Source organism: Phoenix dactylifera, chromosome 8, assembly GCF_051530095.1.
Source record: "Phoenix dactylifera cultivar Ajwa chromosome 8, Ajwa_hap1_PhDact_Kaust_v1.1, whole genome shotgun sequence".
Lineage (NCBI taxonomy): Eukaryota > Viridiplantae > Streptophyta > Magnoliopsida > Arecales > Arecaceae > Phoenix > Phoenix dactylifera.
The window spans coordinates 23,082,106-23,105,808 of NC_143197.1; the positions used below are offsets into that span (position 1 = coordinate 23,082,106).

At 37.2% G+C, this 23,703-nt stretch overlaps 2 protein-coding genes across 10 annotated transcripts in view; both read left to right on the forward strand.

Annotated features, from left to right (window-relative positions):
* The first annotated feature begins 496 nt into the window (after nt 1-496).
* On the forward strand, nt 497-16,552 carry LOC103708009 (Chaperone DnaJ-domain superfamily protein). The gene is made up of 10 exons (XM_008792761.5): nt 497-699; nt 779-841; nt 944-1,010; nt 4,047-4,106; nt 5,859-5,909; nt 6,037-6,117; nt 10,252-10,364; nt 14,798-14,915; nt 15,074-15,200; nt 16,224-16,552. The coding sequence occupies exons 1-10, from the start codon at nt 569-571 to the stop codon at nt 16,325-16,327; spliced, it is 915 nt and encodes a 304-aa protein (XP_008790983.1). The 5' UTR covers nt 497-568; the 3' UTR covers nt 16,328-16,552.
* Nucleotides 16,553-23,101: 6,549 nt separating this feature from the next.
* LOC103708008 (uncharacterized) overlaps nt 23,102-23,703 on the forward strand; it is a 39,704-nt gene continuing 39,102 nt past the window's right edge. For 4 of the 9 annotated variants that reach the window (XM_039124657.3, XM_088703115.2, XM_088703116.2 and 1 more), the window contains exon 1: nt 23,106-23,363. The gene's annotated coding sequence lies outside the window, so the exon portion shown is untranslated. Of the gene's footprint in view, nt 23,364-23,703 lie in introns of all 9 variants that reach the window. The other 5 variants (XM_039124656.3, XM_039124658.3, XM_089924989.1 and 2 more) reach the window with 3 other exon arrangements.

The following is a 23,703-nucleotide window of genomic DNA, read 5'->3' on the forward strand; positions in this document are numbered from 1 at the left end:
GTATATGTATATGTATGAGAGAGAGAGAGAGGGAGGGAGAGAGCATTAATTGGAGGGGTTAAGAGGGTAAGTAAATGTGAGATTGTAAAAAGACATAAAGTACCCTTAAAAGTTATAAAAAATAAGGGTATCTTTTGTCTGATGAAAGATGGGTAGATTGATAACCTACCATAACAGAGAGTAGGTTATCAATCCACTATATATATATATATATATATATATATATATATATATATATATATATATATATATATATATATATATATATATATATATATATATATATATATATATATATATATATATATATATATGTAAACATATAAAAATTATCACAGAAATTATATATATTACACAGAAATTATATATGTATGTATGCGTATATAAAAATTATGTAATATATTTATCACAGAAATAAGTATTATTAGTTTGGTTTAATTTCACTTTGGATCTCGATAAACATATATTTATTAAGTACCATTACAGGAATATAAACATATGGATCAGATAAAGCACCCGAAACCACACCCGTGGGCGCACCGACCCGGTAATCCCTCTTCGACGGTCGATGGCGTCGCCAGCTTTTCGCTGTCTCTCGATCTCTCCTTCCTTTCTCCTTCCCTCCCTTCTCCTTCTCCTCTTCCTTCCAATCGCTTGTTCCATTTACTGCGACGAAGACGACTGCTACGATCTCCTCGGGTACTTCTTTCTTCCGATTATTCTCATATATTCTTCGTATTTCATGAGGTCAATTTTAATCTCTTCATCCCTTTCCTAGGGTTTCTCAGCATGCCAATGCCTCGGAGATCAAGAAGGCGTACTACAAGCTCTCCCTCAAATAGTACGTATGACGGTTTGGATTGTTTCATTCAGATCTAAACGTTGGCATTCCATTAATAAGTGGTAATTGTCTATTAATTTTATGTTCTTTTTGGTGATGAAGTCATCCGGATAAAAATCCTGATCCCGAGTCGAGAAAGCTGTTTGTTAAAATTGCAAATGCCTATGAGGTGTGGATCTTTTTCTCCAATCTTCTGCTGAATTTTAAAAATATTGTCTTCTTTAATGCTGTTTACATTGGTGGTAAATAAGATCTATTTTATTTTATGAAATGTGAAAACAAACAAGATTGATAAATCCAATATAAAAAGAAAAAGTCCCTGCCATGACTTTTGATGTGTATGATTATAACCATCCCGAAGGCATAATGATCCAAAGATAACAATTAAACTATTGACAGTAGTTTATAATAAGCATAGAAAGACATGACATATAGAAAATCACAAAGGAAAAACCAACTTCCCAGTTCCATGGGATCATCAATGGACTCCCTCAGAAAGGTTATAACTTCACTCCTTTTCTTCTCCTTTGAGTCATCTCCCGTGCAGAGAGTTGGAAAAACAGTTTACTTCAACGATATTTTGCACGAAGGCATACGTATGTGGTGAAATTCTTGCACTACTTCCAAGTTGCTCACATGGCAGCAGCAATCATCACATCTGAAACCAACCCGCGTTTGTTCTTAAACCTGACATCTCCATACTGACTTATGCTCTGGATTACACCGAAAAATAAGATGGCTTTCACCAATCCCTCATAATCCTAGCAAAATTACAATTTAGAAGATATGAGCCCATAGAGTCATGCTGTTAATCACATAAGATACACTGAAATGCATCAAACAAGTTTCTCCTTACATGATTGTCCCTCGTGAGAATTTTATTAATTAATCTAGCAAGAGGCCCAGAGTGTTTTAGGCACATGGCAGGCCTATAATTGAGATATCAGACCTGCACGGACTCCAACATAATTCAAGAATATACATAAGGATTTAACAGTAAGGGTCCCAGATGATTCCATTTTCACATTCATTTATCTTCAACATGCATATCATTGACTGAAAATGATTAAGCTATTTGAAAGAGATATCCACTTTGACCTGCAGATCTCTCCACAAGTTTTATAAGCAATGGATAGTAATATTCCTTGCTTTCCCATTGCAACTTTGCTGCACCATCTCGATTCAATGCAATTTGAGACCTTGAAGGAATTGATTAGCCAACGTTGCGCTACAAATCCAAAAATCCTTCATCCTGCCTCCCCCAAAAAATAAAGAACAAAAAACTGCCATTTCTGAGCCTCACCTCTATTCTGCACTCGAATACTTTCCCCTTTGTTAATTAAAACCCTTCTAGAATCTTGTCACTCTACCATTGGACTTATCCTAAAGGAGTCCATGTTAATCACCTAATACATTTTTCCTGATGCAGTCTTAGGGTTAAATCTGCAATAAAAGATGTTTCAGATGCCATTCAGAAGTATTTACTGGGTTTTGATAGAACTTCCTGGTGCTGTCCAGAAATTCCTGCAAGCAATAAGGTCGACTCTTGGTTGTGGTATCCCTAGATTTGAGTTTGTAAGGGGTCCATTGCACCATTTTAGCTTAGAAAAAAGGTCTTCATTGCTGTTCCGAAAGTCCTACATGCATTAAACACTTAATGTAGGGCATGAAATGGCAGAACTATTGACCCACCATGCTAGGTTAGTTCACAGGCAGCAAATGCCTTATAATTGTGAACAATTGAATTCGAAATCATGTGCATCATAAAGATAAAGCAGCAAATACAAGGTTTGTTCCAGAAATATAATAAATAAATTACAAGAAGATAATAAATAAGAAAATATAAATAAGAAAATTAAAGGGAAAAAATATTAGGAAAAGGTAGGAAGAAAAAGATTGTGGGGAAGAGGATTTCGCCTTATCGGAGAAGGAAGAAGACTTTTCTTTTTTTTCCCAATTTCCAATACTGACAAAATACAGATCATATGATCCCTTCTATTAAATACTAAAATGTCTATCTTTCCATTTAATAGAGAACCTTGCATAAGGTCTGAGTTTTGTTTTTTATGATAGCTTACACTAAAATAACTGTGAATGGTGATGCTATAGTACTTTGCGGAACCATTCTCTAAAGAGCAGATGTAGCTTTCATTTTTTTTTAATATTCCATGTTATCTCGTCATCTAACAATCTAGCATTGTCTAAGACTTTTTAGCCTTAGCTGTGCATGCTCAAAGGCCTACTAAAACTAAAAAAGCATAAATAAATTACAGCAAAACTAAAAGCTAAAAGAAAATCATGAAAAGTCTTATGACACTTGCTAGTCCACAGCCCTCTGATGCATTATTTCCTAATTATCTACCCTGCATTTTCTCCTCAAAATCCATCAGGCTTCCCAACTTCACCAGCAAATAGGGCTGCAAATGGGTCGGGTCGGGTTGGGTCCTGAGTGACCCCGATCCAACCCGGTTCTTGTTCGGGTCCTAATTTTGGGCCCAGACCCGTTCCGATTGAAAATCGAGTTGGGTCGGATCGGGTCCATGCTTACAAATTTTGATCCGACAGATCATTCGGGTCGGGTCCATATATAACCCAGACCCGACCCAAAAAGTAGGCCCAAATGATGCTGTCACTCGCTAACTTCCGAGGCCCAAATGATGCTATCCTAAAATGGGTCGGGTCGGATCCGGATCGAGATTGGGTGGACCCGACCCGTTCTCGACCCGGACCCGACCCGAAAAATAGAACGGGTTCAAATTTAGGACCTGACCCGACCCCGTGGGTCCTAAAATTCGGATCGGGTTGGGTCTTACGCGGGTCGGATCGAGTCACAGGTCGACCCGCATTCGATAAAAAAGTGCACAGGCCTTCTTTCAAAAAGAGAGATTTCGTCTTGGCTATAAAACGGATCCATTTGCAGCCCCAGCCCTACCAGCAAAGCTAAGTTGATGTCTTTGATATCAAAATTTCAGTACTGGGTCAGAGGATGATCAGGAATTGACCTGATTTAATTTCAGATCATTATTTTTAACGTAAACCTGGATTCAGAAGATGCTTAATAGATGTTCTTTAATCTGATCCTGCAACATTTAGTTTCAGTTTGAATACTTTGGCAAAATTGAAGTACATATTCTTTTAAGTCCTAATCATTACACTTAATTATAATGACAGATTATTATGAATGTTATTTATATATTGTTTGCAGATCTTGAAAGATGAAGCCACAAGGGAGCAGTATGATTATGCAATCGCACATCCTGAGGAGGTGACATACTTTAGTTATTTCTATAGATGTGATTCTACATACATGTTATTGCTGTATCCTGTAGCCTTGTGTATACATATTTAGTGTGTGCGGGTGCATCCATACATATGTATTCACAAAAACACACTCCATCCTTGCATGATGTAACATATATGCCAACATTTGGCTCCTTTAGTTTTATGATGCTATAGCCAATATCACCGTCCTGGGTCTTGAAAGTTGCCATTTCATGCTCATATTTGCTTATCTTTTGTCAATGTCAATTTCCATCTCTGAATTGAATTTTGATCAGCATCCTTGTATTTTATTTCATCCCCAATAACTATCATCAGAGTCTATTGATTATTAAAGATCTTTTGCTTGGTTGTTGTATTCCAACCATAGGTTTTGCTCAAACTTTCATTTGGTGGTGAATATAGGTTAGAGCCAAGCTTGGTTATTTTACGTGAACTTAAACATAAAATCCTTCTTGTTTTTGTGAGTCCTCTATTTTTCTCTATTATTTTTATTTGACCTTTCTTTTCTCCATCTACGTTCTTGCTACCAGCACAACAGCCAAATAGATCTGGTTGATATGACTGTTTTTCTACCCCATTGACATATAAGTTTCCCTGCCATCTTTTGTTATTTGTTGACCACTGTTTCTTCATGTTGTGATTATAATTGCATGCAGCAACATTAGCCACCTAGATATTGATTTGGCTATCTTTGATCCGTGGTTTGCCTTTCAAAAATATAATGGAAGAAATCCATCCTCCTTCCTTCTTGCAATTTCTTGAGTTCCTTGAGTTTTATTAGGTCAAGGCTTGACCATATCTCCTCATCCAACTTGCTTGGATATTTTTAAGGTCATTTTTTCTTGATGTTTTAGCCTATCAAATGTTCAATACTTCTCCATTTTGAATTTTTTAATTGTCTTCTTGTTTTTAGAATTTACTGTCACACTATTCTGTTACAACATTATCAGATCTATAGTTTAAGCTTGTAATAGCATATCTTAGATCTCCACAAGTTTTGTGCACTAATGTTTTGATGGTGTTTCTTTTTTCCAACTATTTAGCTAGGTTTAGGAACTTTTGAGGCCTCCATGTCATGAATGAAAAGAAGAGAGCAAGGTTCGCCGTATCGATATGTACGGTACGGATGAGTACCTTACTATACTGTTATTGAACCAAGATTTGGTACAGGTTCATACTGAGTCTTGGTATGCCAAACTGACCCCCATATCGGGCATATCGACGCTGGATCAGCATGTTATTGGTATAGGGTCCGGTATTGAGATTACGAACCTTAGAAGAGAGCATTTAAGATGTGGGTGTGGGCATTCTAGGGAGATTCCAAGAGGTCTGGTTCAGTAATTAGAATTTTCTCTTAATTGAGGTTGGTCTATCATATGGTTTACATTTGCTAGGTTTGAGGACTCAGCCATTGCATAGCTTCTTTGTTGCTTCACATCTTAAAAGCATTTTGCATACCTAGTTTTTGTCATTTATTTAAGTTGTCTCATTTTGATCTCATATCTTAGCTTGTCCTTTCATACTTCTTATGCTTTTAATGCCATCCTTTCTTTGATTTAACTTAACATCATGTTTCATGAATTACTATATCATTTTAATTCTTTTCTAATACAATTGAAAGTGATAAAATCAAAATATATTTGTGCTATTGGTACAATATTGTACTTTTCTACATGTAGTAATATTCTATGCTTGTTTGCAACTAAAAGTTATAACAGGCTTCCCTCTGTTCCAGGTATTTTATAACACAGCTCGTTACTATCGTGCATACTATGGACATAAAACAGTAAGAGTGTTTTGTTTTTAGTTACTTGTTTGTCTTTAAGTCAAGTTAAAATTTTCATTTGAAAACGATTCAAAAAAAATATAGCAAGGTCAAATTATTAAATTTTCCTGTCTTGGATAAATGGCAGGATCCTCGAGCAGTCTTGGTGGGCCTTCTTTTGGTTGTTTCTGCATTACAATATCTAAACCAGTGGAGCAGGTATACACAGGTACCAAGGTTCTTATAAGTTACCGCCCTTTAGTATATCTGGAAGATGCCTTTTTTTTGGTCTGAATCATGCTTTGTCAGCAAGAGATATGCTTACTGCAATTTTAAGTGGAGGATTTTCTGACTGTTCTATTCCTACATATTGTGCAACTTTTTTTTGGAATTTTTAAAAAATAATTAAAATACTTTCAATGGTTAAATGGTTTTCCAAATTATTCTTAGGCAATCACATTACTGTCTCTCTCTGTGTGTGTAAAGAAGGCAATTACTTTAGTCTAGAATTGTTCAATTATTCATGAATTTTACTATCTATTCATGAATAGTTCATGACTAGAATAGGAATGCTCATGAATTGCAAATTTTTTGTTTTCAGCAGTGGCAGTGTTATTGCTGTTATTTATCTATGTTGGTTTTTTTTTTTATGCTCGCTTTTACCTAAACAAATAAATGAACATTTAAATAATTTTGTTTATCTGTTATTTGCTTTTAAAAGTTATCATTATCTAAATTATTTTCAATTTTGGTGGAATCTCTGTATTTTTCCTGAATTTCTGATCCAAATCCTTTGCTGAATTGTTATAAAACCTAAGCTTCTTACAGTGCATGTGAATTGTCCAAATGTGTTGGCTTTTGAAAACTTTCCATACCGAGCAGTCGATGATGTTAGTTAAATCCTTACGTTTTGTAGCCAATTTCTTCCCAAGACTAGTTAATATTGTCATTTTATTTTTTCGCTGCCTTGCTTATGAAAAAACGATAGCAGTTGTTGATTATATTTTAACCATGCTGGACTGTCTAATGCTATCTGGCTGCTTTAAATGGAATAACTAAGAGCATTGATTGTAAAAGATCAGAATTATCATTCTATATAACAAAATGGTGCTATATCATCTGCTCCGTGCATCGTAACCTGAATATTTCGCATGGTATTTCAAATAATTTAGGTTTTCTAAGAGTTGGATGCAAGTAAACAATCTCGTGCTAAGTTTCTTCATTCATCCAATCTTACATCCGTTCTATTTCCGCTACATGCTTTTAGTGACTCAAGATCTCAGACATTATTTTTAATTTCATGGTGGTATATATTTTAGTCCCTTGAAGGATTCAGAATAGAGATAAATTATGGTATAATAAATGAGAATTATATTTAGAGTGGAAAAGGGAGAATGGGAGTGATCTGAAGAAGAAAGACTAGGAGAGGGTAAAGAAAATTGGAGGAGGAAGAGATAAGGGGACATGGTCACTTGACTTGGCTTCTAATGCTACTTAAGCCTTGTTTTGATGCTGTTTATGTGCTGGTTAGGGGTGAGCTAGCAGTTTAAGTAGCCAAACAAAAGCCCTAAAGCTGTGCTTTAAACTTAACTGGTTAACGCCCTAGAAAGTAGCATAACCCAGTTAACTTTATTTTACGGTGGAGGGTGAAATAAAGTTATCCATTGGAGGGTGAAATAAAGTCAACCAAACAGTGAATATTTCTAACCTGCAGTAAATTGATTAGGGAGTGGTTGCCGATGGTTGATTCTATCTATCCCCCGGTTAACTATTCAGTGCCCATATGCAGCCTTAGGGATTGAACTTCCTAGGAGAACCCACTTACAGGGCTCTCAAATGAGAGCAACTTATGTTTGGCTTGAAATTAGTCTCCATATTAGCTTGCTCCTTGCTCATTTTTCAAACAAGCCGAGCTTGAGCTAGATTTTTCAGCTTTAAATGAAGCAAACATGAGCAGTGCCCAGCTCGCTTGTGTTCTGCTTGATTGAGCTGGACAAAATTATATATTATATATGCATATTATTTTCTTAACAAAATTCATTAGTATCAATAATTTTATTAGATCACAGCTGTTAGTTATTAATCTAACAGCTGATTTGTATCTAAACATAACTGCATTTGATTAGGATCAAACAGGTCTAATTAAAACTTAAACAGATATAGACTGCCGGCTAATTGTCCCTTTATTTTCTATCTCATCTTTTCCTCAAAAATACCCCGGAGTGCCACCACTGCCTGCCAATCAATCATGACTTCTCTCTCTGTCTCTCCTCTCCTCTCTTTCTCTCTCTCCCCCTTTCTTCCTTGCACATCTCTCAATGATGCTGTGACCATCTTCTCCATCCTCATGCTTCTCCATTTTAATTTCTTGATCTTTTGAACTCTAGTTCCACCATTTCTGACTGATACCTTGGGTTACACTTGCCATATCTTGGCACCACCCTCTACATTCATTTCCAGTCTCTCCTCCATATATGCTGCCACTGTGCCACATGCTGCCTCCGAGAAGATATAGTTGTTTGGCCATAGCCATGGCAGCAGGTCAAACAAGCTTTTCAGTGGCTACACTCCTTCACCTCTCTCACAAGATTGAGATCACTCATCATTATCACCTGACATTCTATCTCCTCAACCATAAACGAAACCCTATGTCCTCTTTTCTAATGCTTTCCAGTGCTGTCTGAGCCAAAATAAACTGAGCTCATGCTAGCTTGAGTTGAAACTAATGGAGCTTGAGCTGGGCCTTTCCTGATTGCTGATCGAATTGAGCTAGACCTCATCTTCTTTACACCCTTACCCTCATACGGGGGCTGTCCCTAGGTTCCAACACTCTGGACTTTATTCCTAGCATGGCTCTCTTATAAGGGGCAAATTGCTGTCTAATTGCATACGTAATGGCCTAAATTATGGAAGCAGATATATTAAGAAGTCTATAAACAGGCTCAATGCACTATTGCATACTGAAAAAAAGAGCAAAATAATGGATTAAATTCTGAATCTCCAGCAGCTCTGGTGTGATTGTAACTTATACAAAGGTGAGAAATAAATTGTATCCATAAGCAACATGTTCCTATCTTTTTGAGGTCAACTTTATGAATCCATCTCGACACAAAGAAAAAGGAGCTAAATAAAAGGAAAGGATTGAAGAAAAATATCAGAGAAAATGAAAATGAAATGAAGAAAAAAGTGTTTCTATAGATCAAATCGCAGATAAAGTGTAAATGAAGGAGATCAAAACCCAAATCAACATAAAACACAGGTTCAGGTTGGACCAGATTGGATTATGTGCAGCAAGCCACCAAAAAAGAATGATGGAAGGGGAACTTTGTATGCATGCGCATGCATGCACAAACACACACACACACAGAGAGAGAGAGGAGATTGCAAATACTTGCCAGAGAATGTGATGGAAAAAAGAAAACCCAATTAGTGGGTACTATTAATCTGGTGGACAATCTTGAAACGATAACCAAAGTATAAAGTCCTGGGCAAGAGGAAGAACAGACCCAACAAGATTCCTAATTCAAGAAGCTTCAAGTAATCGAATGACGTAGAACAAAAGAAGAAAGAGAGAGAGAGAGAGAGAGAGAGAAGAAGAAGAAGAAGAGAGGAGAGAAGAGAAGAAGAAAGAGGAGAAGAAGGCAGAGGGAGAAGGCAACTCAATATTCCGTCAATTCTCAATAATGCAAACCGTCCTCTTAATAACATAGCAATAAGTTTATATAGGCATCCAAAAACCCCAATAAGGTAAATCCTACAGTCCACATAAAAATAAAATTCTAAAGTCTCAATAAAATTCTAGAACCTAAATAAAAATAAAATTTTCAATTTTTATATTTGTGCCTCACATAAGTGCGCCTAAATTCCTTATTAATGGACGGTCCTTTGTTATGGAACCATCGGATTGTTGAGACATTCCACAAATTACTAAAACTAACCTAGAGTTCTCAGGCATTTGTTCTGGACTCCCAAGCATGGACCTGAGCTCTGGTGCAATGCTAACTTTGGAAGCTAGTGTCGAGAATTTATAGCATTCCCACTGGGGCATTAAGCCAATTATGCTAATACAAAGTATTGTTTTCACCAATTTCAGAGATTACAAAACCGAAATGATATCGATGATATGAAGAATGCTCAAGGAAAAAAGATATTTTGTCCGCACAAACTATGGTTTTTTTGATAATGAGCTATTTCAATGTTGTGTGCTTTTAAGGGGTTCATATGGAATAACTATAACTTAACTTTTTCTTAACGTTCTGGTTTTAATCGATAACAACAAAATGAAGATACACAATAATTTTCTCTGTGAATGCATTTTAATTATGTACTTGAGTGGTTATTCATTTCAATATGCTTGTTGCAGGCTGTAAGCATGGTGAAAAAGACACCAGCTTACAAAAATAGGTTAAAGGCACTGGAGCTTGAACGCACTGGGGGAGTAACAAGTAAGAAGAAGGGTCAAAAACACTTGGACAAGTAAGACTATGTCTACGAGTCCCTTTAGAGAATTAAAGATTTTATGGTTGCAGACAATGTTTACTATAAGTTAGTTTGCTATGATTTTAACATAATTTATCTGTATAATTTTATGCAACATTGTTTTCATAGTTGAAAGAAAGGCAGAAGGTCCATAAGTACAAATAAAGTTTTGCATGTCATGTCTTGATGGGAATAAATGGTCATTGCCAGTTGCACGTGTGAAAGCTGGAATTCTGCAAAACTTACCTGGCTCCAAGATTTAAGTGCCAATGCTGGTGGGCATGGATGGCAGCTGGCACAGCAGGTGCCATGCCATTAGAATGAAAAAGAATGGATAAAAAGGACTCACTACCTTTCTTAATTAAAAAATTCAGAAAACAAATTAATAGTTGCCTTGGTGCTGATGCTGCTTGCCAGTTCCAGACTGGCAAAATATGTGCTCGCTGGCACGGACCAACATGATCTGCCACTTAAAACCTTGTCTGGCTCTGCCTTAATGTAGATTACACTTGTGGAAGACCTTGCATATGAAAGAATAGATGAATGGTGTTGTGTTTTAATCCTGCATCATTAATTGCAAATTCACATTTTCAGATGCATACGTGATACATCAAAGAATATCTTCTATGCTCATATTTCAGAAATTTTAATCCATATTTAAAACGTTGTAAGCTGGATTTTTGCATTAATTAGCAGTCTTCTCAAAACTCAAGTACTTAATAGTTGATATTTTAGCAAATTTTATTGTTTTATTTGATTTAAAATGATAATTTTATGTTCTCTAGGTTCCTTGGACATGTATCCACTTCAGACATGAGATGATTCTAGGAATTTCTAATTAATGAGTGCTTGCGTAGGGTTGGGGATGTGTTCCATGTCTGTTCCCTATAAAGAGAGGTTTATATGAGTTGAGGCAATCTGTTGTGGTGGATGAAATTATTTTTCTTTTTTTATTTAGGAATTCTTGTTAAATTTCTCTCTCCTATCCCTTTTTTCTCTCATCACCCCTTGGTGGATTCCTTGAGGGTGGCGAGTGCATCTTGATGTTTACCCATATGTTATATACCATTTCTCCAATACTCCACGACATACACAGACTTGCACTAAGATTTCAATTCTTTTTTTTGAATGTTTGCATTTGACCCATCTGGGATATTTTTGAATTATGTTCAAAAGAAAATAACAGATCAAGAGAGAAAGCTTCGACACTACCTATTATTGGCTGATATATCCAAATCAGGGTACGCCGAACCGGTACTGATTGGCATACCGGTGGCGACCCAGTCCGCCACGGGAGTGCGCTCGCGCGGTTTCCCAGTGTGCGCGGGGCAGCGCGCCCTGCGCGCGTGGAACGCTTTTCCCCACACTTCCACGGGCGAAGCCGCACACACCGGACGCATTTCCCTGTGCGGGACGTGAGCGGCCGCGTTCCTTTTTCTTTTCTTTTCTTTTTTTCTTTTTCTTTTCCTTCTCTTCTTCCTTCTTCCCGAATCTTCTCCTTCTCCTTTCTTCTCCTCTCTCATCCTCTCTTCTCCTCTCTTTCCCCCGTTCTCCTGCGAGCAAGGATGGGCGTTTCGCCGCGCAAGGCCCGATACCGGTACGTCTTCTTCTCTTCTTTCTCTTCTTCTTCCTCTTTCTTCCTCTTCTTTCCTCTTCTTCTTCCCCGTGCGTACGGGTGCGAACCGGTTCGCACCGGTACGCAGCGGAAACCGTTCGGTTCCAGCCCCTATGGGGTGGAACCGTTTTCCACGGCCGAATCGTACTGGTTGGCCCGGGTACCGGTACGGTACGTGCAGAACCGGCTGGTATGGGCCAGTTCAGCATACCATGATCCAAATAGAAGGCACCTGAAGAATTCTGACTTTGCTCCTGTTCAACTTATATGAGCTAGGGATCATTATTACCATGGTTTTGTTTCACGCCTCTTATACATTGTTTTAGCTTGCTGCTATCACCTCAATGCTACCATGGTTATGCAGCATTTTTGGAAAGTGGGAAATAAATTTTTATAGTGCTGACTTCTTCCGACAAGCTATATCCATGGGGCAAATTCTTCAAATTAAAACTAAAACTGCAAAGAACTGAGAGATAGCAGTTTCTTAATATTATTTCTGCAGAAACTGGTTTTGCAGCATCTCCTATATTCTTTTAACTCTAAAAACCGTATAAAATTATAAATACACTTTCGCAACAGATTCCCTCATTCTTTAGCATCGCCTCTTATACTTCATATGGAACGATCCATAGAAAGTCACTGAAGGTACAATCTTCATGACTTAAAACCTTCTGCTAACTGAACCTTCACCTAAAATGGGACATATAAATATAATCCTACTTAAAATAAAATCCAGAAGCCTACTAAAAGCTGCCCTTAGAATCAGTACAAAATTTGCAAAAAAGAATAAAATATGCAACCCACTCCCAGAAGAGTTGAACAAAAGACCCCTCAAAACATCATAAAACAACTGATTAGCTGAAACTGAAACTAGGAGTTAAAAAAAAGAACCCTTAAAACATAATAAAACAATTGATTAATTGAAAATGAAACCCAGAATAAGAATAACCTAAACTGAAAATAATCTAGGATGTATCTTTGTCACTGTTATTCTGGCTTTGATCAGAGATTAGCTAGTATGAAACGGAAGGCATTATACAAGCTTCAGCTTCCTATGTAACCTCATATAATGATCATGATAGTAATTTCCTAATCCAATATATCCTAAATTAGGACTTTCTGAACTCTAATATTAACAATATAACTTCAAGACCCCTACAAAAAGGCTATAAAGTCAGCACAAAATTCATGAGAGATTGAAGTAATATTGCCTAAATCCAACTGAAACTAAAACAAGAAAACTTGATAAAAATATTTCTCCTTTGTCAGGGTGCATGTGATCTTGCATTCTTAAACTTGAGAAACAAGAATTCATTTGCTTAACAAGGTATATGCTTCATCATCTTTGATTAGAAATAGTCGTTAACCAATGAATCGAAGGTCATGTGACACCTTGAGTGACTCTTTGTAATATGTTAAACTGCATTAGTACATGATTGTTTCTTTCATTTGGAAAGCATGTCCGTGAGGCAGGATGCCAAACAAAGATGCTAACCATGACTGACATATTCATGGGTAACTGGATTAATTTGTATTAAACACCGGCTTGTAGCATGAGTATGCCACTTCACATATTTAAACGTCTCTATCATCTTGATGGTATGCAAATGCATCCATTTCTGAGAAAAATCAGCCTTCTTGCCACACTGATCTTTTCGGTTTAGAATGCGTAGAAAGTAGAGGCTTGGTTCCAACAGATGTAGTTCCACAGAACCATACAGAAAAATGCAAGAGAAGTAAGGAAAACAATAAACAAGCAATGGATAACAACATTAAGGATAAGAAAGCCCTAGTCATGCTACAGCACACAGAAGAGAAGAAGAGAGAAATAAAAAAGGCAAAATTTTTGGCATGCCTTCTACTGGTGATATTTTCCCATCTGATGAGACGGTCCATCTGAAAAAACCTAAACAAGGGAATGTATAGAGTTCACATGAACCAAAAGTTTCTATTCTTGGGCACTGTTTTTGTTCTAACACAACTGTAACCGGGAGTAGCTAACTCAAAAAACTCCAATGGAAATTAAAAACTAGGCCTGCAATAAATGATAGAGAACAACACAGATTGAATTTTGTTTATTTGTATCTTTCCGGTCTATTGATGCCTGCAAGTTCTGAAGGTTTTACATTTTCAGCTGTTTTGTAGTTATCTGTCTGTAGTGCATCAATATTCTTGGGTAGGATTATCCTATTGAACTGGGTCTTTCCTTGGTGACTGCGAGCATTGTTATTCCATTTTTAAGTACATTCACTGGGACTACATGTGTTGCTTAGGAGCATTTCATACCCATTTAAAATATAATTTTCTTAAAATGAGAGGACTATAGATCGAATGCAAGAATCTAGCTTAAGTATGCTTAAAGTTAATATATAAATTATTAAGAAATTAGTTCCAAATTTATGTTGTATTAATCTTGAGTTACATTTTCCTCAGAGAGATAAGAACAGAGTTTTGTATACTAAATTCATTTTGTTAAAATAAAAAACCAAATTCATCATAACAAACTCCATCACTTATTTTGAATATGACAGAACTCACAAGATACCTACTACATTTAAAAGATTTATGTTGCATGGTGTCTTTACCTGGATATCAGTATCTTTCTGATTATGTGCTAGAAATGGATAAAATTTTAATGTCAGCTTTTTACCTGTTATGATTTGCATGATTAGTGCCTTTGTCGATATGCCTTAGAAAACCGGGCAACTTAGTTTTGTAGAATTGTAAGCGAGGAGAAGTCAATCAAACTCCATAATAATGTTGATTTGACTTTTGGCTCTTTGTTGTAACCTAGTCACCTAAATATTAATTCCAGGAAAGTGGAAGAAGAGCTTAGTAATGAACTCAAATTGCAGATCCATGGAGCTGAGAAACCAACCATATGGAAACTTTTTGGTGTCCAATTTGCACTTCTACCTTACACTCTAGGCAAGGTAAATTCATCATTTACATTAAAATTAGTCATCAAGAGAGATGATTTTTTTTGCTAAATTATCTTTTCGTGTCCAGTCTACCTTATTTTTTGCTATTTATGTTATTCAGAAACCATTCTACTGAGTACATTAGAAATATTATTATATTTATTATCCAGGTACTATTATGGAATTCCTGTTGGCTTTGGAGATATCATATAAAGAAATCTCCTTACTCATGGGACGATGCTTGTTACTTGACACGGGCTAGCCTCAAAGTACCTCCTGATGCATGGCGAAATATGGGTAATTTATTAGCTGATTTATTCTTTGAATTTTATATAAGGTTGATATGTTATTTTTCAATGGAACATGCCCTAGGTTAACCCCTCATTCCTTTCTTAATTTGAGAAATATCAATTGCTCTTGATGATGATATCTTAAGTCATGATATAGAAGGATGGAATGAACCAGTGTCTACAAGATTTGATGCTCTTTTCAGGTAGATAGTTGAGAGACCAAAAAGGTCAGAACGATAAATGAAATACTTCTAAAAGAACTTAGTTGTAGTAGAATATTTTAAAGTGGTCTATGTTGCAACCTTGGGTTTAGATTTAAGTGGTTTGAAAAGGAGTAGTTATATCGTCATCCATAATCCATCAAATTAGTGTTACTGACAATGTATAAGCTGTACCTGTAGATCATTCCAGTATGCACAAAATTAATGCCACAGACAAAAGAAAGCTTGTTAATCAAGTTATGGTTAGTGAAGAAGACTTCTTAGTAAGTCGTGGTTGCAATTAATTCCTAACTGAGGCTTATCATTGGCCTTAAATACTAAATATCATCCTATGCATGATACATGGTCTATCATTGGCGTTAAATACTAAATATCATCCTAGGCATGACATATGGTTTCTGGACTTGTATTCTTAACTTTGACGATCCATTATGGATGCGTTAAGCTTTCGAGCTAAGTTACTACTAACAAATTTAAGAAAAAAATCATGTCTTTGTAGTGACCCAGGACTTCACCAACAAGGCTAGCTGGAAGGTATTATTTAGGATCCTTAGCCCTATATATGTACCCAAGATCTTCCCAGCGCATAACCAGCATGGAACTAAACACACGCTTGCACGGGACTAACATTCCAAAATATTTACATAACACTGTTATGTGTCTCATTAACTGAAATATCTGAGGGTTATGATGCAGACAAGTGAATTGAATGTATTTTCTTTTTTTCCTTTATATGTTTCTGCTTATGTAATGATACTAAACTCATTAAATCTGCTAGTTACCTAAATGTTATGTTACTTGTGCTTTAGATGAATCGATGAAGAGTAATCTTGTCCAGAGACGCTTGTGGGAGAAAAGCAATATGGAGAGCTATCTAGCAGAGATGAGAAAAGAATCAAAATATCGAAGATAGTAGGTTTTTTGCCTTCTTAGATCAAATGCCACTTATTCCAAGTTTTCACTTATATTTAGAACTATCTAGAAAAGGAAATGTTTTAGTTGGTTATACCAGAGAATATTGTATTGCACATTCGGTTTGTATTTTCAGCAACCAAAATGTCATTCATATTTATCAATTGCAGATTTTTGAAACTTGACTTATAGTCAATGACATGTTCATATCCGTTTTTTTTCTCTATCTGTTATTTCCCAGTTTTCACTTATATTTAGAACTGTCTAGAAATGGAAATGCTGTCTGTAGTTGGTTATACTGGAGGGTATGATACTGCATAGTCATTTTGTATTTTCAGCAACCGAGATTTCATTTGTATTTATCAATGGCAGATTTTTGAAACTTAACATAGTCAATAGCATGTTTATGTCCTTTTTTTCCTGTCTTTTTATCTGACATCGTGTATGTATGTATTTTTTATCATTGATAAAAAGCCTTCTCAGATCTTTATTTGTGCTGGAGATGGATGCGTTCTTGCATTTCTGCAATATAGGAACTTCACGTTTGAGGTCTTCTGGTTTTCGTTTTTTTTAATTCAGCTTGCAATCACTAAACTAAAATATTGATGGACATAACTAGATGCTAAAATGTCATAGAAATGGGAGTGGCTTGGTTGTCTCCATTCAGACAAGATACAGCTAATAGAGCCGATATGATTAACTTCCATTAGCAGGTATGATGGGACTTTAAGTCCATGTTCAGTGGGGCCATGAACAATCAACTTCAATTTTAATTGGCCTCATGTGATATGTTGGTCATGTTAGTTGCCAAAGGCAATCTGACATGTCTGTTTTCCATACCGAAAAATGATGAATATGTCTAAATGGAGGTAGCTTATCCCCTTCCTCTTGAAACAACAGCCTTTAACCTATAGAGGCTAGCAGCCTACTATATACATGATCACTCAGTCATAAATGGATAAGTTGTAAAGATCTAGTGAGGACTTTCCTGCGACTCCTTGTCTGTTATTGTCTAGCTTGTACAAGGTGCTTGTTTAGGCAACTTTTATTGCAAGGGAAATGCCAGTTAAGAGCATGTTACAACTTGAAAACTGGAAAAAAAAACTCGAGTCCCGATGTCCATTCTGTTGAAAGTTCTGCCTATATGAGGATTTTCAAGCCTACCATTTGATTAGTCTTTTCCTGATCTGAGTTACTTGAGGACCACGCTGATGTGGCTTTGGCACTGGAATTTGCTGAGCTGTATGCTATTTTCTGATTGTTTTTTTCATTTGGGTACTTGATCATAACCTGTCACCTCCTAACAGAAAAATTGCTGTCATCACTGCACGAATCTTACGAAACTGGACTTTTTGATTGGACTCCATTGCATCTACATTTGAAATCCATCACATGTATCATATGCAAATTGTTGTTGGACATATAAAAAAATTTCTTCTGTCTTTTACTCACCAACTCTGGATTGGCTTAGAATTTGGTCTTGTTTAAAACTAGTCTGTTGTTGCCGAGGTGACTGAAACTCCGTAGCAACAAAGAAACTTGTCTTGTCCCTGCTTTAAAGACCATAGTTTTTCCCAGCTCCGAACTACCAGTATTTTGATCCATCTCAATCAGCATTTGTGATAAATCCAAAAACATATGGTTCAGGGACAAATCACGGTTACACCTTAAGAAAATGGTGAAAAGCATCACTTCAGTCTGCCATAAATCTTGGACAGGCCAAATTCTGCTTAAATTCTTTCAAGGAAGAGCAGTTTGCATAAAGCTGGGGAGCTTTCACACCCATTCCATGTAATGTAGGTGTAGGTGGGGTTCTAAGCATCCTAAAGGGAGACTTAGTAGTGAACTTCTCAGCAGATCAGTGATGGCATTCTTTGAGTCATCGAAATATGAATGAATCATGATGTTTATCTGCAAAAATTGGCCAAAATGATTTTCCCAATTAATCCTTAGAAAGTGAAATGATCGAGAATTTTCAACAATGACGTTCTTATGGTTTACTTAAAATTTAATGAAGGTACAACAGTTAACCTGTGTTGCAATGGGGCTGCTGCAACAACTTATTGCAGTATCATCGATGCTCTTCTGGACATGCTTACATGTATAAAAAAATATTAATGATCATCCATTACTTATTTTACTTTTTCGCTATTTTTATTTTGTGAAAGTGTATGAAAGCTTTGTTGTTCAGCTTATGGTCACACAGCATGCTCAGGGTAGCTAATTTGAAGAATTAAAGCTGCAAAATCCTTGGAAAAGTAATCTACAACTAAAATTCCTACCCCAACCCTTGTTATACAGCAACCAAGGCTTACTTTGTTGCAGTCGTGCACACTAACTCTCTAAATGGCTGAGTCCTAGATGACCAATTATCCCACTGTTAATCTTATTCCACTTTCAGGTCAGAAGATGCATAATTCTTTAAACACTTGAATCAGTGGTAGCATGAGTCAACATTGTTTCGAACATATATATTGAGGATTGCTATGCAATGAAGAAAGGTCCAAGCTATGCTCTCCATGTGTTAACGTGTATGCCTTCAGGTTTACTTGGAGTACTCTACAAAAATTTTGCTATGTATTATTCCTATTTAGTCCTGCAATATCCAGCCTCATAGTGACACACAATAATAAGGCAAGATTGCTGTCATTTTCCTCGTGCATGAAGCTTTAACCAGATCCAAAGTCGTTCATTTGTGCCGGATTTTTAATCACAGAATGGTTCGGATTGCATCTGTTCAATGTTGTTGTGGGTCGGATTAAACAGTCTCGTTCGTTTCAGCTCTAATCTATTTAGCAGATCTTGTCCGACGTGAGTCTTGAAAGCTTTACCATTACTTGAAGGCTTTACCATGATTTACCTAATCTACTTTTCATTTTCAATTTTCTCAATTTTTTTTCTCATATTCTAAAAATTATAAAAAGTAAAAAAAATGGTTTTCATTGTTCTTTTTTTAAAGCAAAACTGCCTAGGTTATCATCACAACTATCACCACTTCTAGTGGATTCACCACCACCGATGGCCGTTGGCACTACCAACGCTGGTGCCACCGCGTGCACCTATCACTAGCAGCCTCCCCATCGCTGACATTACCACCTCCACCACCGCCAAATGCAAGCTAAGTCACTACCACACAAATCCTGGATTTCCATTTTCAAAAAAAAAAGAATAGTTTTTAGGAAAATTAAAATTTGGAAGCGATGTCAAATACAACCCTAATTTGTTTTTTTTTTCATGAAAGCGACAATTTATATAGCTCTAACGTAAGTATATCCTGTCAGATCAGAAGAAAGCAAAAAATACAATGGAGGCAGGAGCTCTGCTGTGAAAGTCCAGCAGATCTTCCCAGAATGCCATGCAACATAAGAGGCGACCTAGTCTGCTGCTCTGTTCGCCTCTCGAAATACATGTACTACTTCAAACTCGTCAATCTCCAAAGCCAGCTTGCGGGTCTCATGGATAAGAGGATGACCATCACCATACATGTCCGCACCCTGGATCCAGTCAATAACTATAGATGAATCCCCCTCGAGATGCACCCGCCCGGTACGGAGCACCGGCCTTGCATAGGATATGCCCTCCCAAGCTGCCTATAGCTCTGCCCAAACAACTATGAGCCCAGGCGTACACCGGCCACCTGCTGCAACCAGTCGTCTCAGGTGATCTCTAATGACAAATCCGACCCCTCCAAACCTCCCATCCGACTCCATACTACCATCAAAGTTCACCTTAAGATGACCAAGGAGTGGGGCACCCAAGAAGCAACGACAAATCTGGGCGCTGAAACAACACTACGAGTACCCCAGATGTCCTTGGCCATCCCAAGAGAACACAAGTCGAGGCAGGAGGAAACCTCCCCAGCCTGAAGCACAGCTCTATCCACCACTATTCTCGCCGAGACCATCCTGCCCTCAAACAGTCGCGCATTTTGGTTTAACCAAATGTGGTAGACCAGATATGCTCTAAGTATCTCCGCCTAAGCAAACCTAGGGCTCCGCATAGATATTCTCAGCAGATGTAACAAATCCTGTGCCGACTCCACCGAACAAGGAAGAGGTCTACGTGATTGCCTTTATATCTTCCTAGCTCTAGGACACTGCACCAGCACATGCCCTATGGTCTCCTCAGCATTTGAACACATCTCGCAATACTGAGAGATCCGCACACCCCACCTGACTAGCACACTCCTGGTAGGCAGCAACCCTAAGCCACCTTACAGATGAAGAGTGCCACCCGCGGATGAATTCGCATCCTCCAAATCCACCCTCCCTCAATCTGCCTGACTGGCTCCCCATTGAATAGAGCATGAAGATCCTTAGCTCGCACCTGCGACCGTCCCGACGGCACCTAGATCAGCCTGTCTGACTCCCCCCCCCCCCAATGGGCACTGGAAGAGCCATGACCATCTCTGCCAGCTGCTCCCCAAATACCTCTCTGACCAAACCCATCCTCCACCTGCCCTCATTTGGGACCATCAGGTTTAATTCATGTTTGGACCAAAGCTATTTACTCTTATATTAATTGAATTATAAGTGGGATAATTTTCTTCAAGATGTTCTTTTTGATAGAAGGGTTTATAGGTAATGAGCTCCATAATAAGGGAGCCATCCCTTGTGTACCCTTGGCCTCCCAAACCTTGGTAAAGGTGGGATTTGATCCTAGATCAATTGATCCAATTGTAAATAACATTAATAGCTTGATGAGATAATTCTTGTACAAGTTAGTATCGAATTTTATTTTGGTTTTTATTAATGGAAATATTTGGATTCACCGGGAAAAGGGGCCAGACAATCTACTAGAATAACTTATACATGAACGAGAGAGAAGTTTGTGCAACCATGTATCTATGTTCTTATAGGTGGCCAATACCCAGTTGATGCTCACTAGACAATAATAAAGATTTTAAAACCAAAAAAATTCTCAAGTACGAGTGACAGATTGAGAACGGGAATAAGTGAATGATAAGTTCAATATTGGCTTATCTAGACCGAGAAGGCTTATTTAGATGGCACTAATCCTTACCATTTGGGCAAGGAGGTGGGGGTTCAATTTTTGTTGGTGTTTGCCCCTTGAGGATGGGTTGGATATAAAATAGAAATAGAGATTAGTTACTCCAAATCTTGAAAAAAATATTAATTTATCTAAGCAACAATGGGTTAATCTCAAAGATGCATGAAATTCATAAAACTAAAGTATAGCTAGGGCTGTTAACGAGCCGAGCCGAGCCCGAGCCCGGGAGAGCTCGGCTCGGCTCGTTTCACAGAAGCTCGGGCTCGAGCTCGGTAACGAGCTCTATATTGGGCTCGAGCTCGGGCTCGCTTGGCAAAGCAAAGGCTCGGGCTTGAGCTCGTAAAGCTCGTTTCAATTACAAGTTCTAGAACGAGCTCGAGCTCGGGCTCGTAATCGGGCTCGAGCTCGGGCTCGGGCTTGATAACAGGCTATTTTTCTCTATGTGGTCAGATTTTTATGAATTATAGTGCTGAAATAAAATTTTTCAGTGGGAGACTAGAGCTCGTCTGGGCTCGTGAGCTGCTCGGGCTCGAGCTCGGGCTCGAGCTCGGGTGTAAACGAGCCTCATATTGGGCTCGGGCTCGGGCTCATTTGACTAACGAGCCAAGCCCGAGCCGGGCTTTTACCGAGCCGAGCCCGAGCAGCTCGGCTCATTAACAGCCCTAAGTATAGCCCATGAGAATATTTTGGCACAACTAAGTGCACCATAATCCTACAACATTTCATTAGTTATAAAAGCAAGACAACAAGAAAAAAAATAAATAAGATGACTGATGTTTTCATGGGACACATATGAAGATATCACTACAACAAAAAAAATTAATAGTGAAATTTTCAAGTGTCGCTATAAGCAAAAAAAGTACTGCAAATATCTTTTTTGATCTTTTTATAGTATTTTCTTATGTACTGTCTAAAGATGGTGTCGACAATAAATTGCTAGCATTTTTAAAAAAATACCAATGATAAAGAAGATAGTTATTAATTGGACAATAAAGATTATTTTATTACATTAATAGTAAGCCATGGTCCTAATTGCCTTTTCAAAAAAAATGCCTACCATATATAACCAAACTACCTAATATGAGATCCATACATCCCCATACATCCCCTCTTTTATCTCCCCATTCACATGACTTCTTGACTCTAGAATTTTGTTTCTTTTTTTCCTCCTTTTTATCACAACATTTTGAACAATTCTCCTTCCTTGCCTTTTCTTATATATATATATATATATATATATATATATATATATATATATATATATATATATATATATATATATATATATATATATATATATATATATATAAAGAGAGGGAGAGACACACACATATTTAAAAGAAAAAGATCAAAATTACTATAGTTTTAAAAGTTTAAGTTGCTATCTCACTTCTAAAAAAAAACAAACAAAAGCATGATTTGAAGAATTTCTCAACAAATAAAAATATTATCTTATGATTTTTCATATGTGTCAAACATACAAGACTATAAAAAGTCACATGCATATATCTGTTAGATTATATATATATATATATATATCTATATCCACATACATATATATCTAAGATTATATCTTATATATATATATATATATATATATATATATATATATATGTATGTATATGTATATATGTATATTATATATATTGTATGTATGTATGTATGTATAGTATGCATGTATGGACAATTAGACATACAGTCCTGGGTTTAGAAAGAGAGAGAGCCGGAAGTACAACAAATTCACACCGCCTCACGCCTGGGGAGTCATTAGCTACCCTCCAAAAGTAGATTAAAAATAAAGTTCAAAAAGAGCCGTACAAACTGGAGCTTCAGGAAAAATTGAAGTGGAACGCGAAGACCTTGCCATTTCGGCTGTTCGCTTTCCAAATGTATTTTGAAGAGCCCGCCTGGAAGGGGAAACGCCGCTCGCCAGCTGTTTGCTCTGAGTGCTCTACAAATAGCGCGGCGTCAAAAACTGGGTCTCCCCCAATTTCCACCAGCGGACGAGGCGAGCGTTCAACTCCGAGGTAGGAGCCTTCTCTCATCTGTTTCTCTCCCCCCTTTCATTTCTTCTCTCTTTCTCTTTCGTCTCCGGCTTTTTGGTTCAATCCATCTTCCATCCATTGTTTAATTATGCTCAAATGCTTGTTTTATCTATTTTGGATCAAGAAATTAGCGGTTTGGAGTTCTAGGGTTGTGAATAGGATCTCTCTCCTCTCTTTATTTCTTTATTTTTTTTTTCTAATTATACAACTCATTTGTGTTTGTAAATGCTTGAAATTACGTGAGAGATGGTCTAAATAGGAGGTACATTTGGTTCGCAACTGAAATTGAAATCAGAATGGATTGGAGTGGGAATTGGCATGG

What these genes read in the sequence shown, in the direction of transcription:
- LOC103708009 (XM_008792761.5), top strand. Translation starts at nt 569, where the DNA reads ATGGCGTCGCCAGCTTTTCGCTGTCTCTCGATCTCTCCTTCCTTTCTC. An exon ending in GACTGCTACGATCTCCTCGG is followed by an intron (nt 700 to 778) that starts GTACTTCTTTCT and finishes TCCCTTTCCTAG; the next exon opens with GGTTTCTCAGCATGCCAATG. An exon ending in CAATCGCACATCCTGAGGAG is followed by an intron (nt 4,107 to 5,858) that starts GTGACATACTTT and finishes CCTCTGTTCCAG; the next exon opens with GTATTTTATAACACAGCTCG.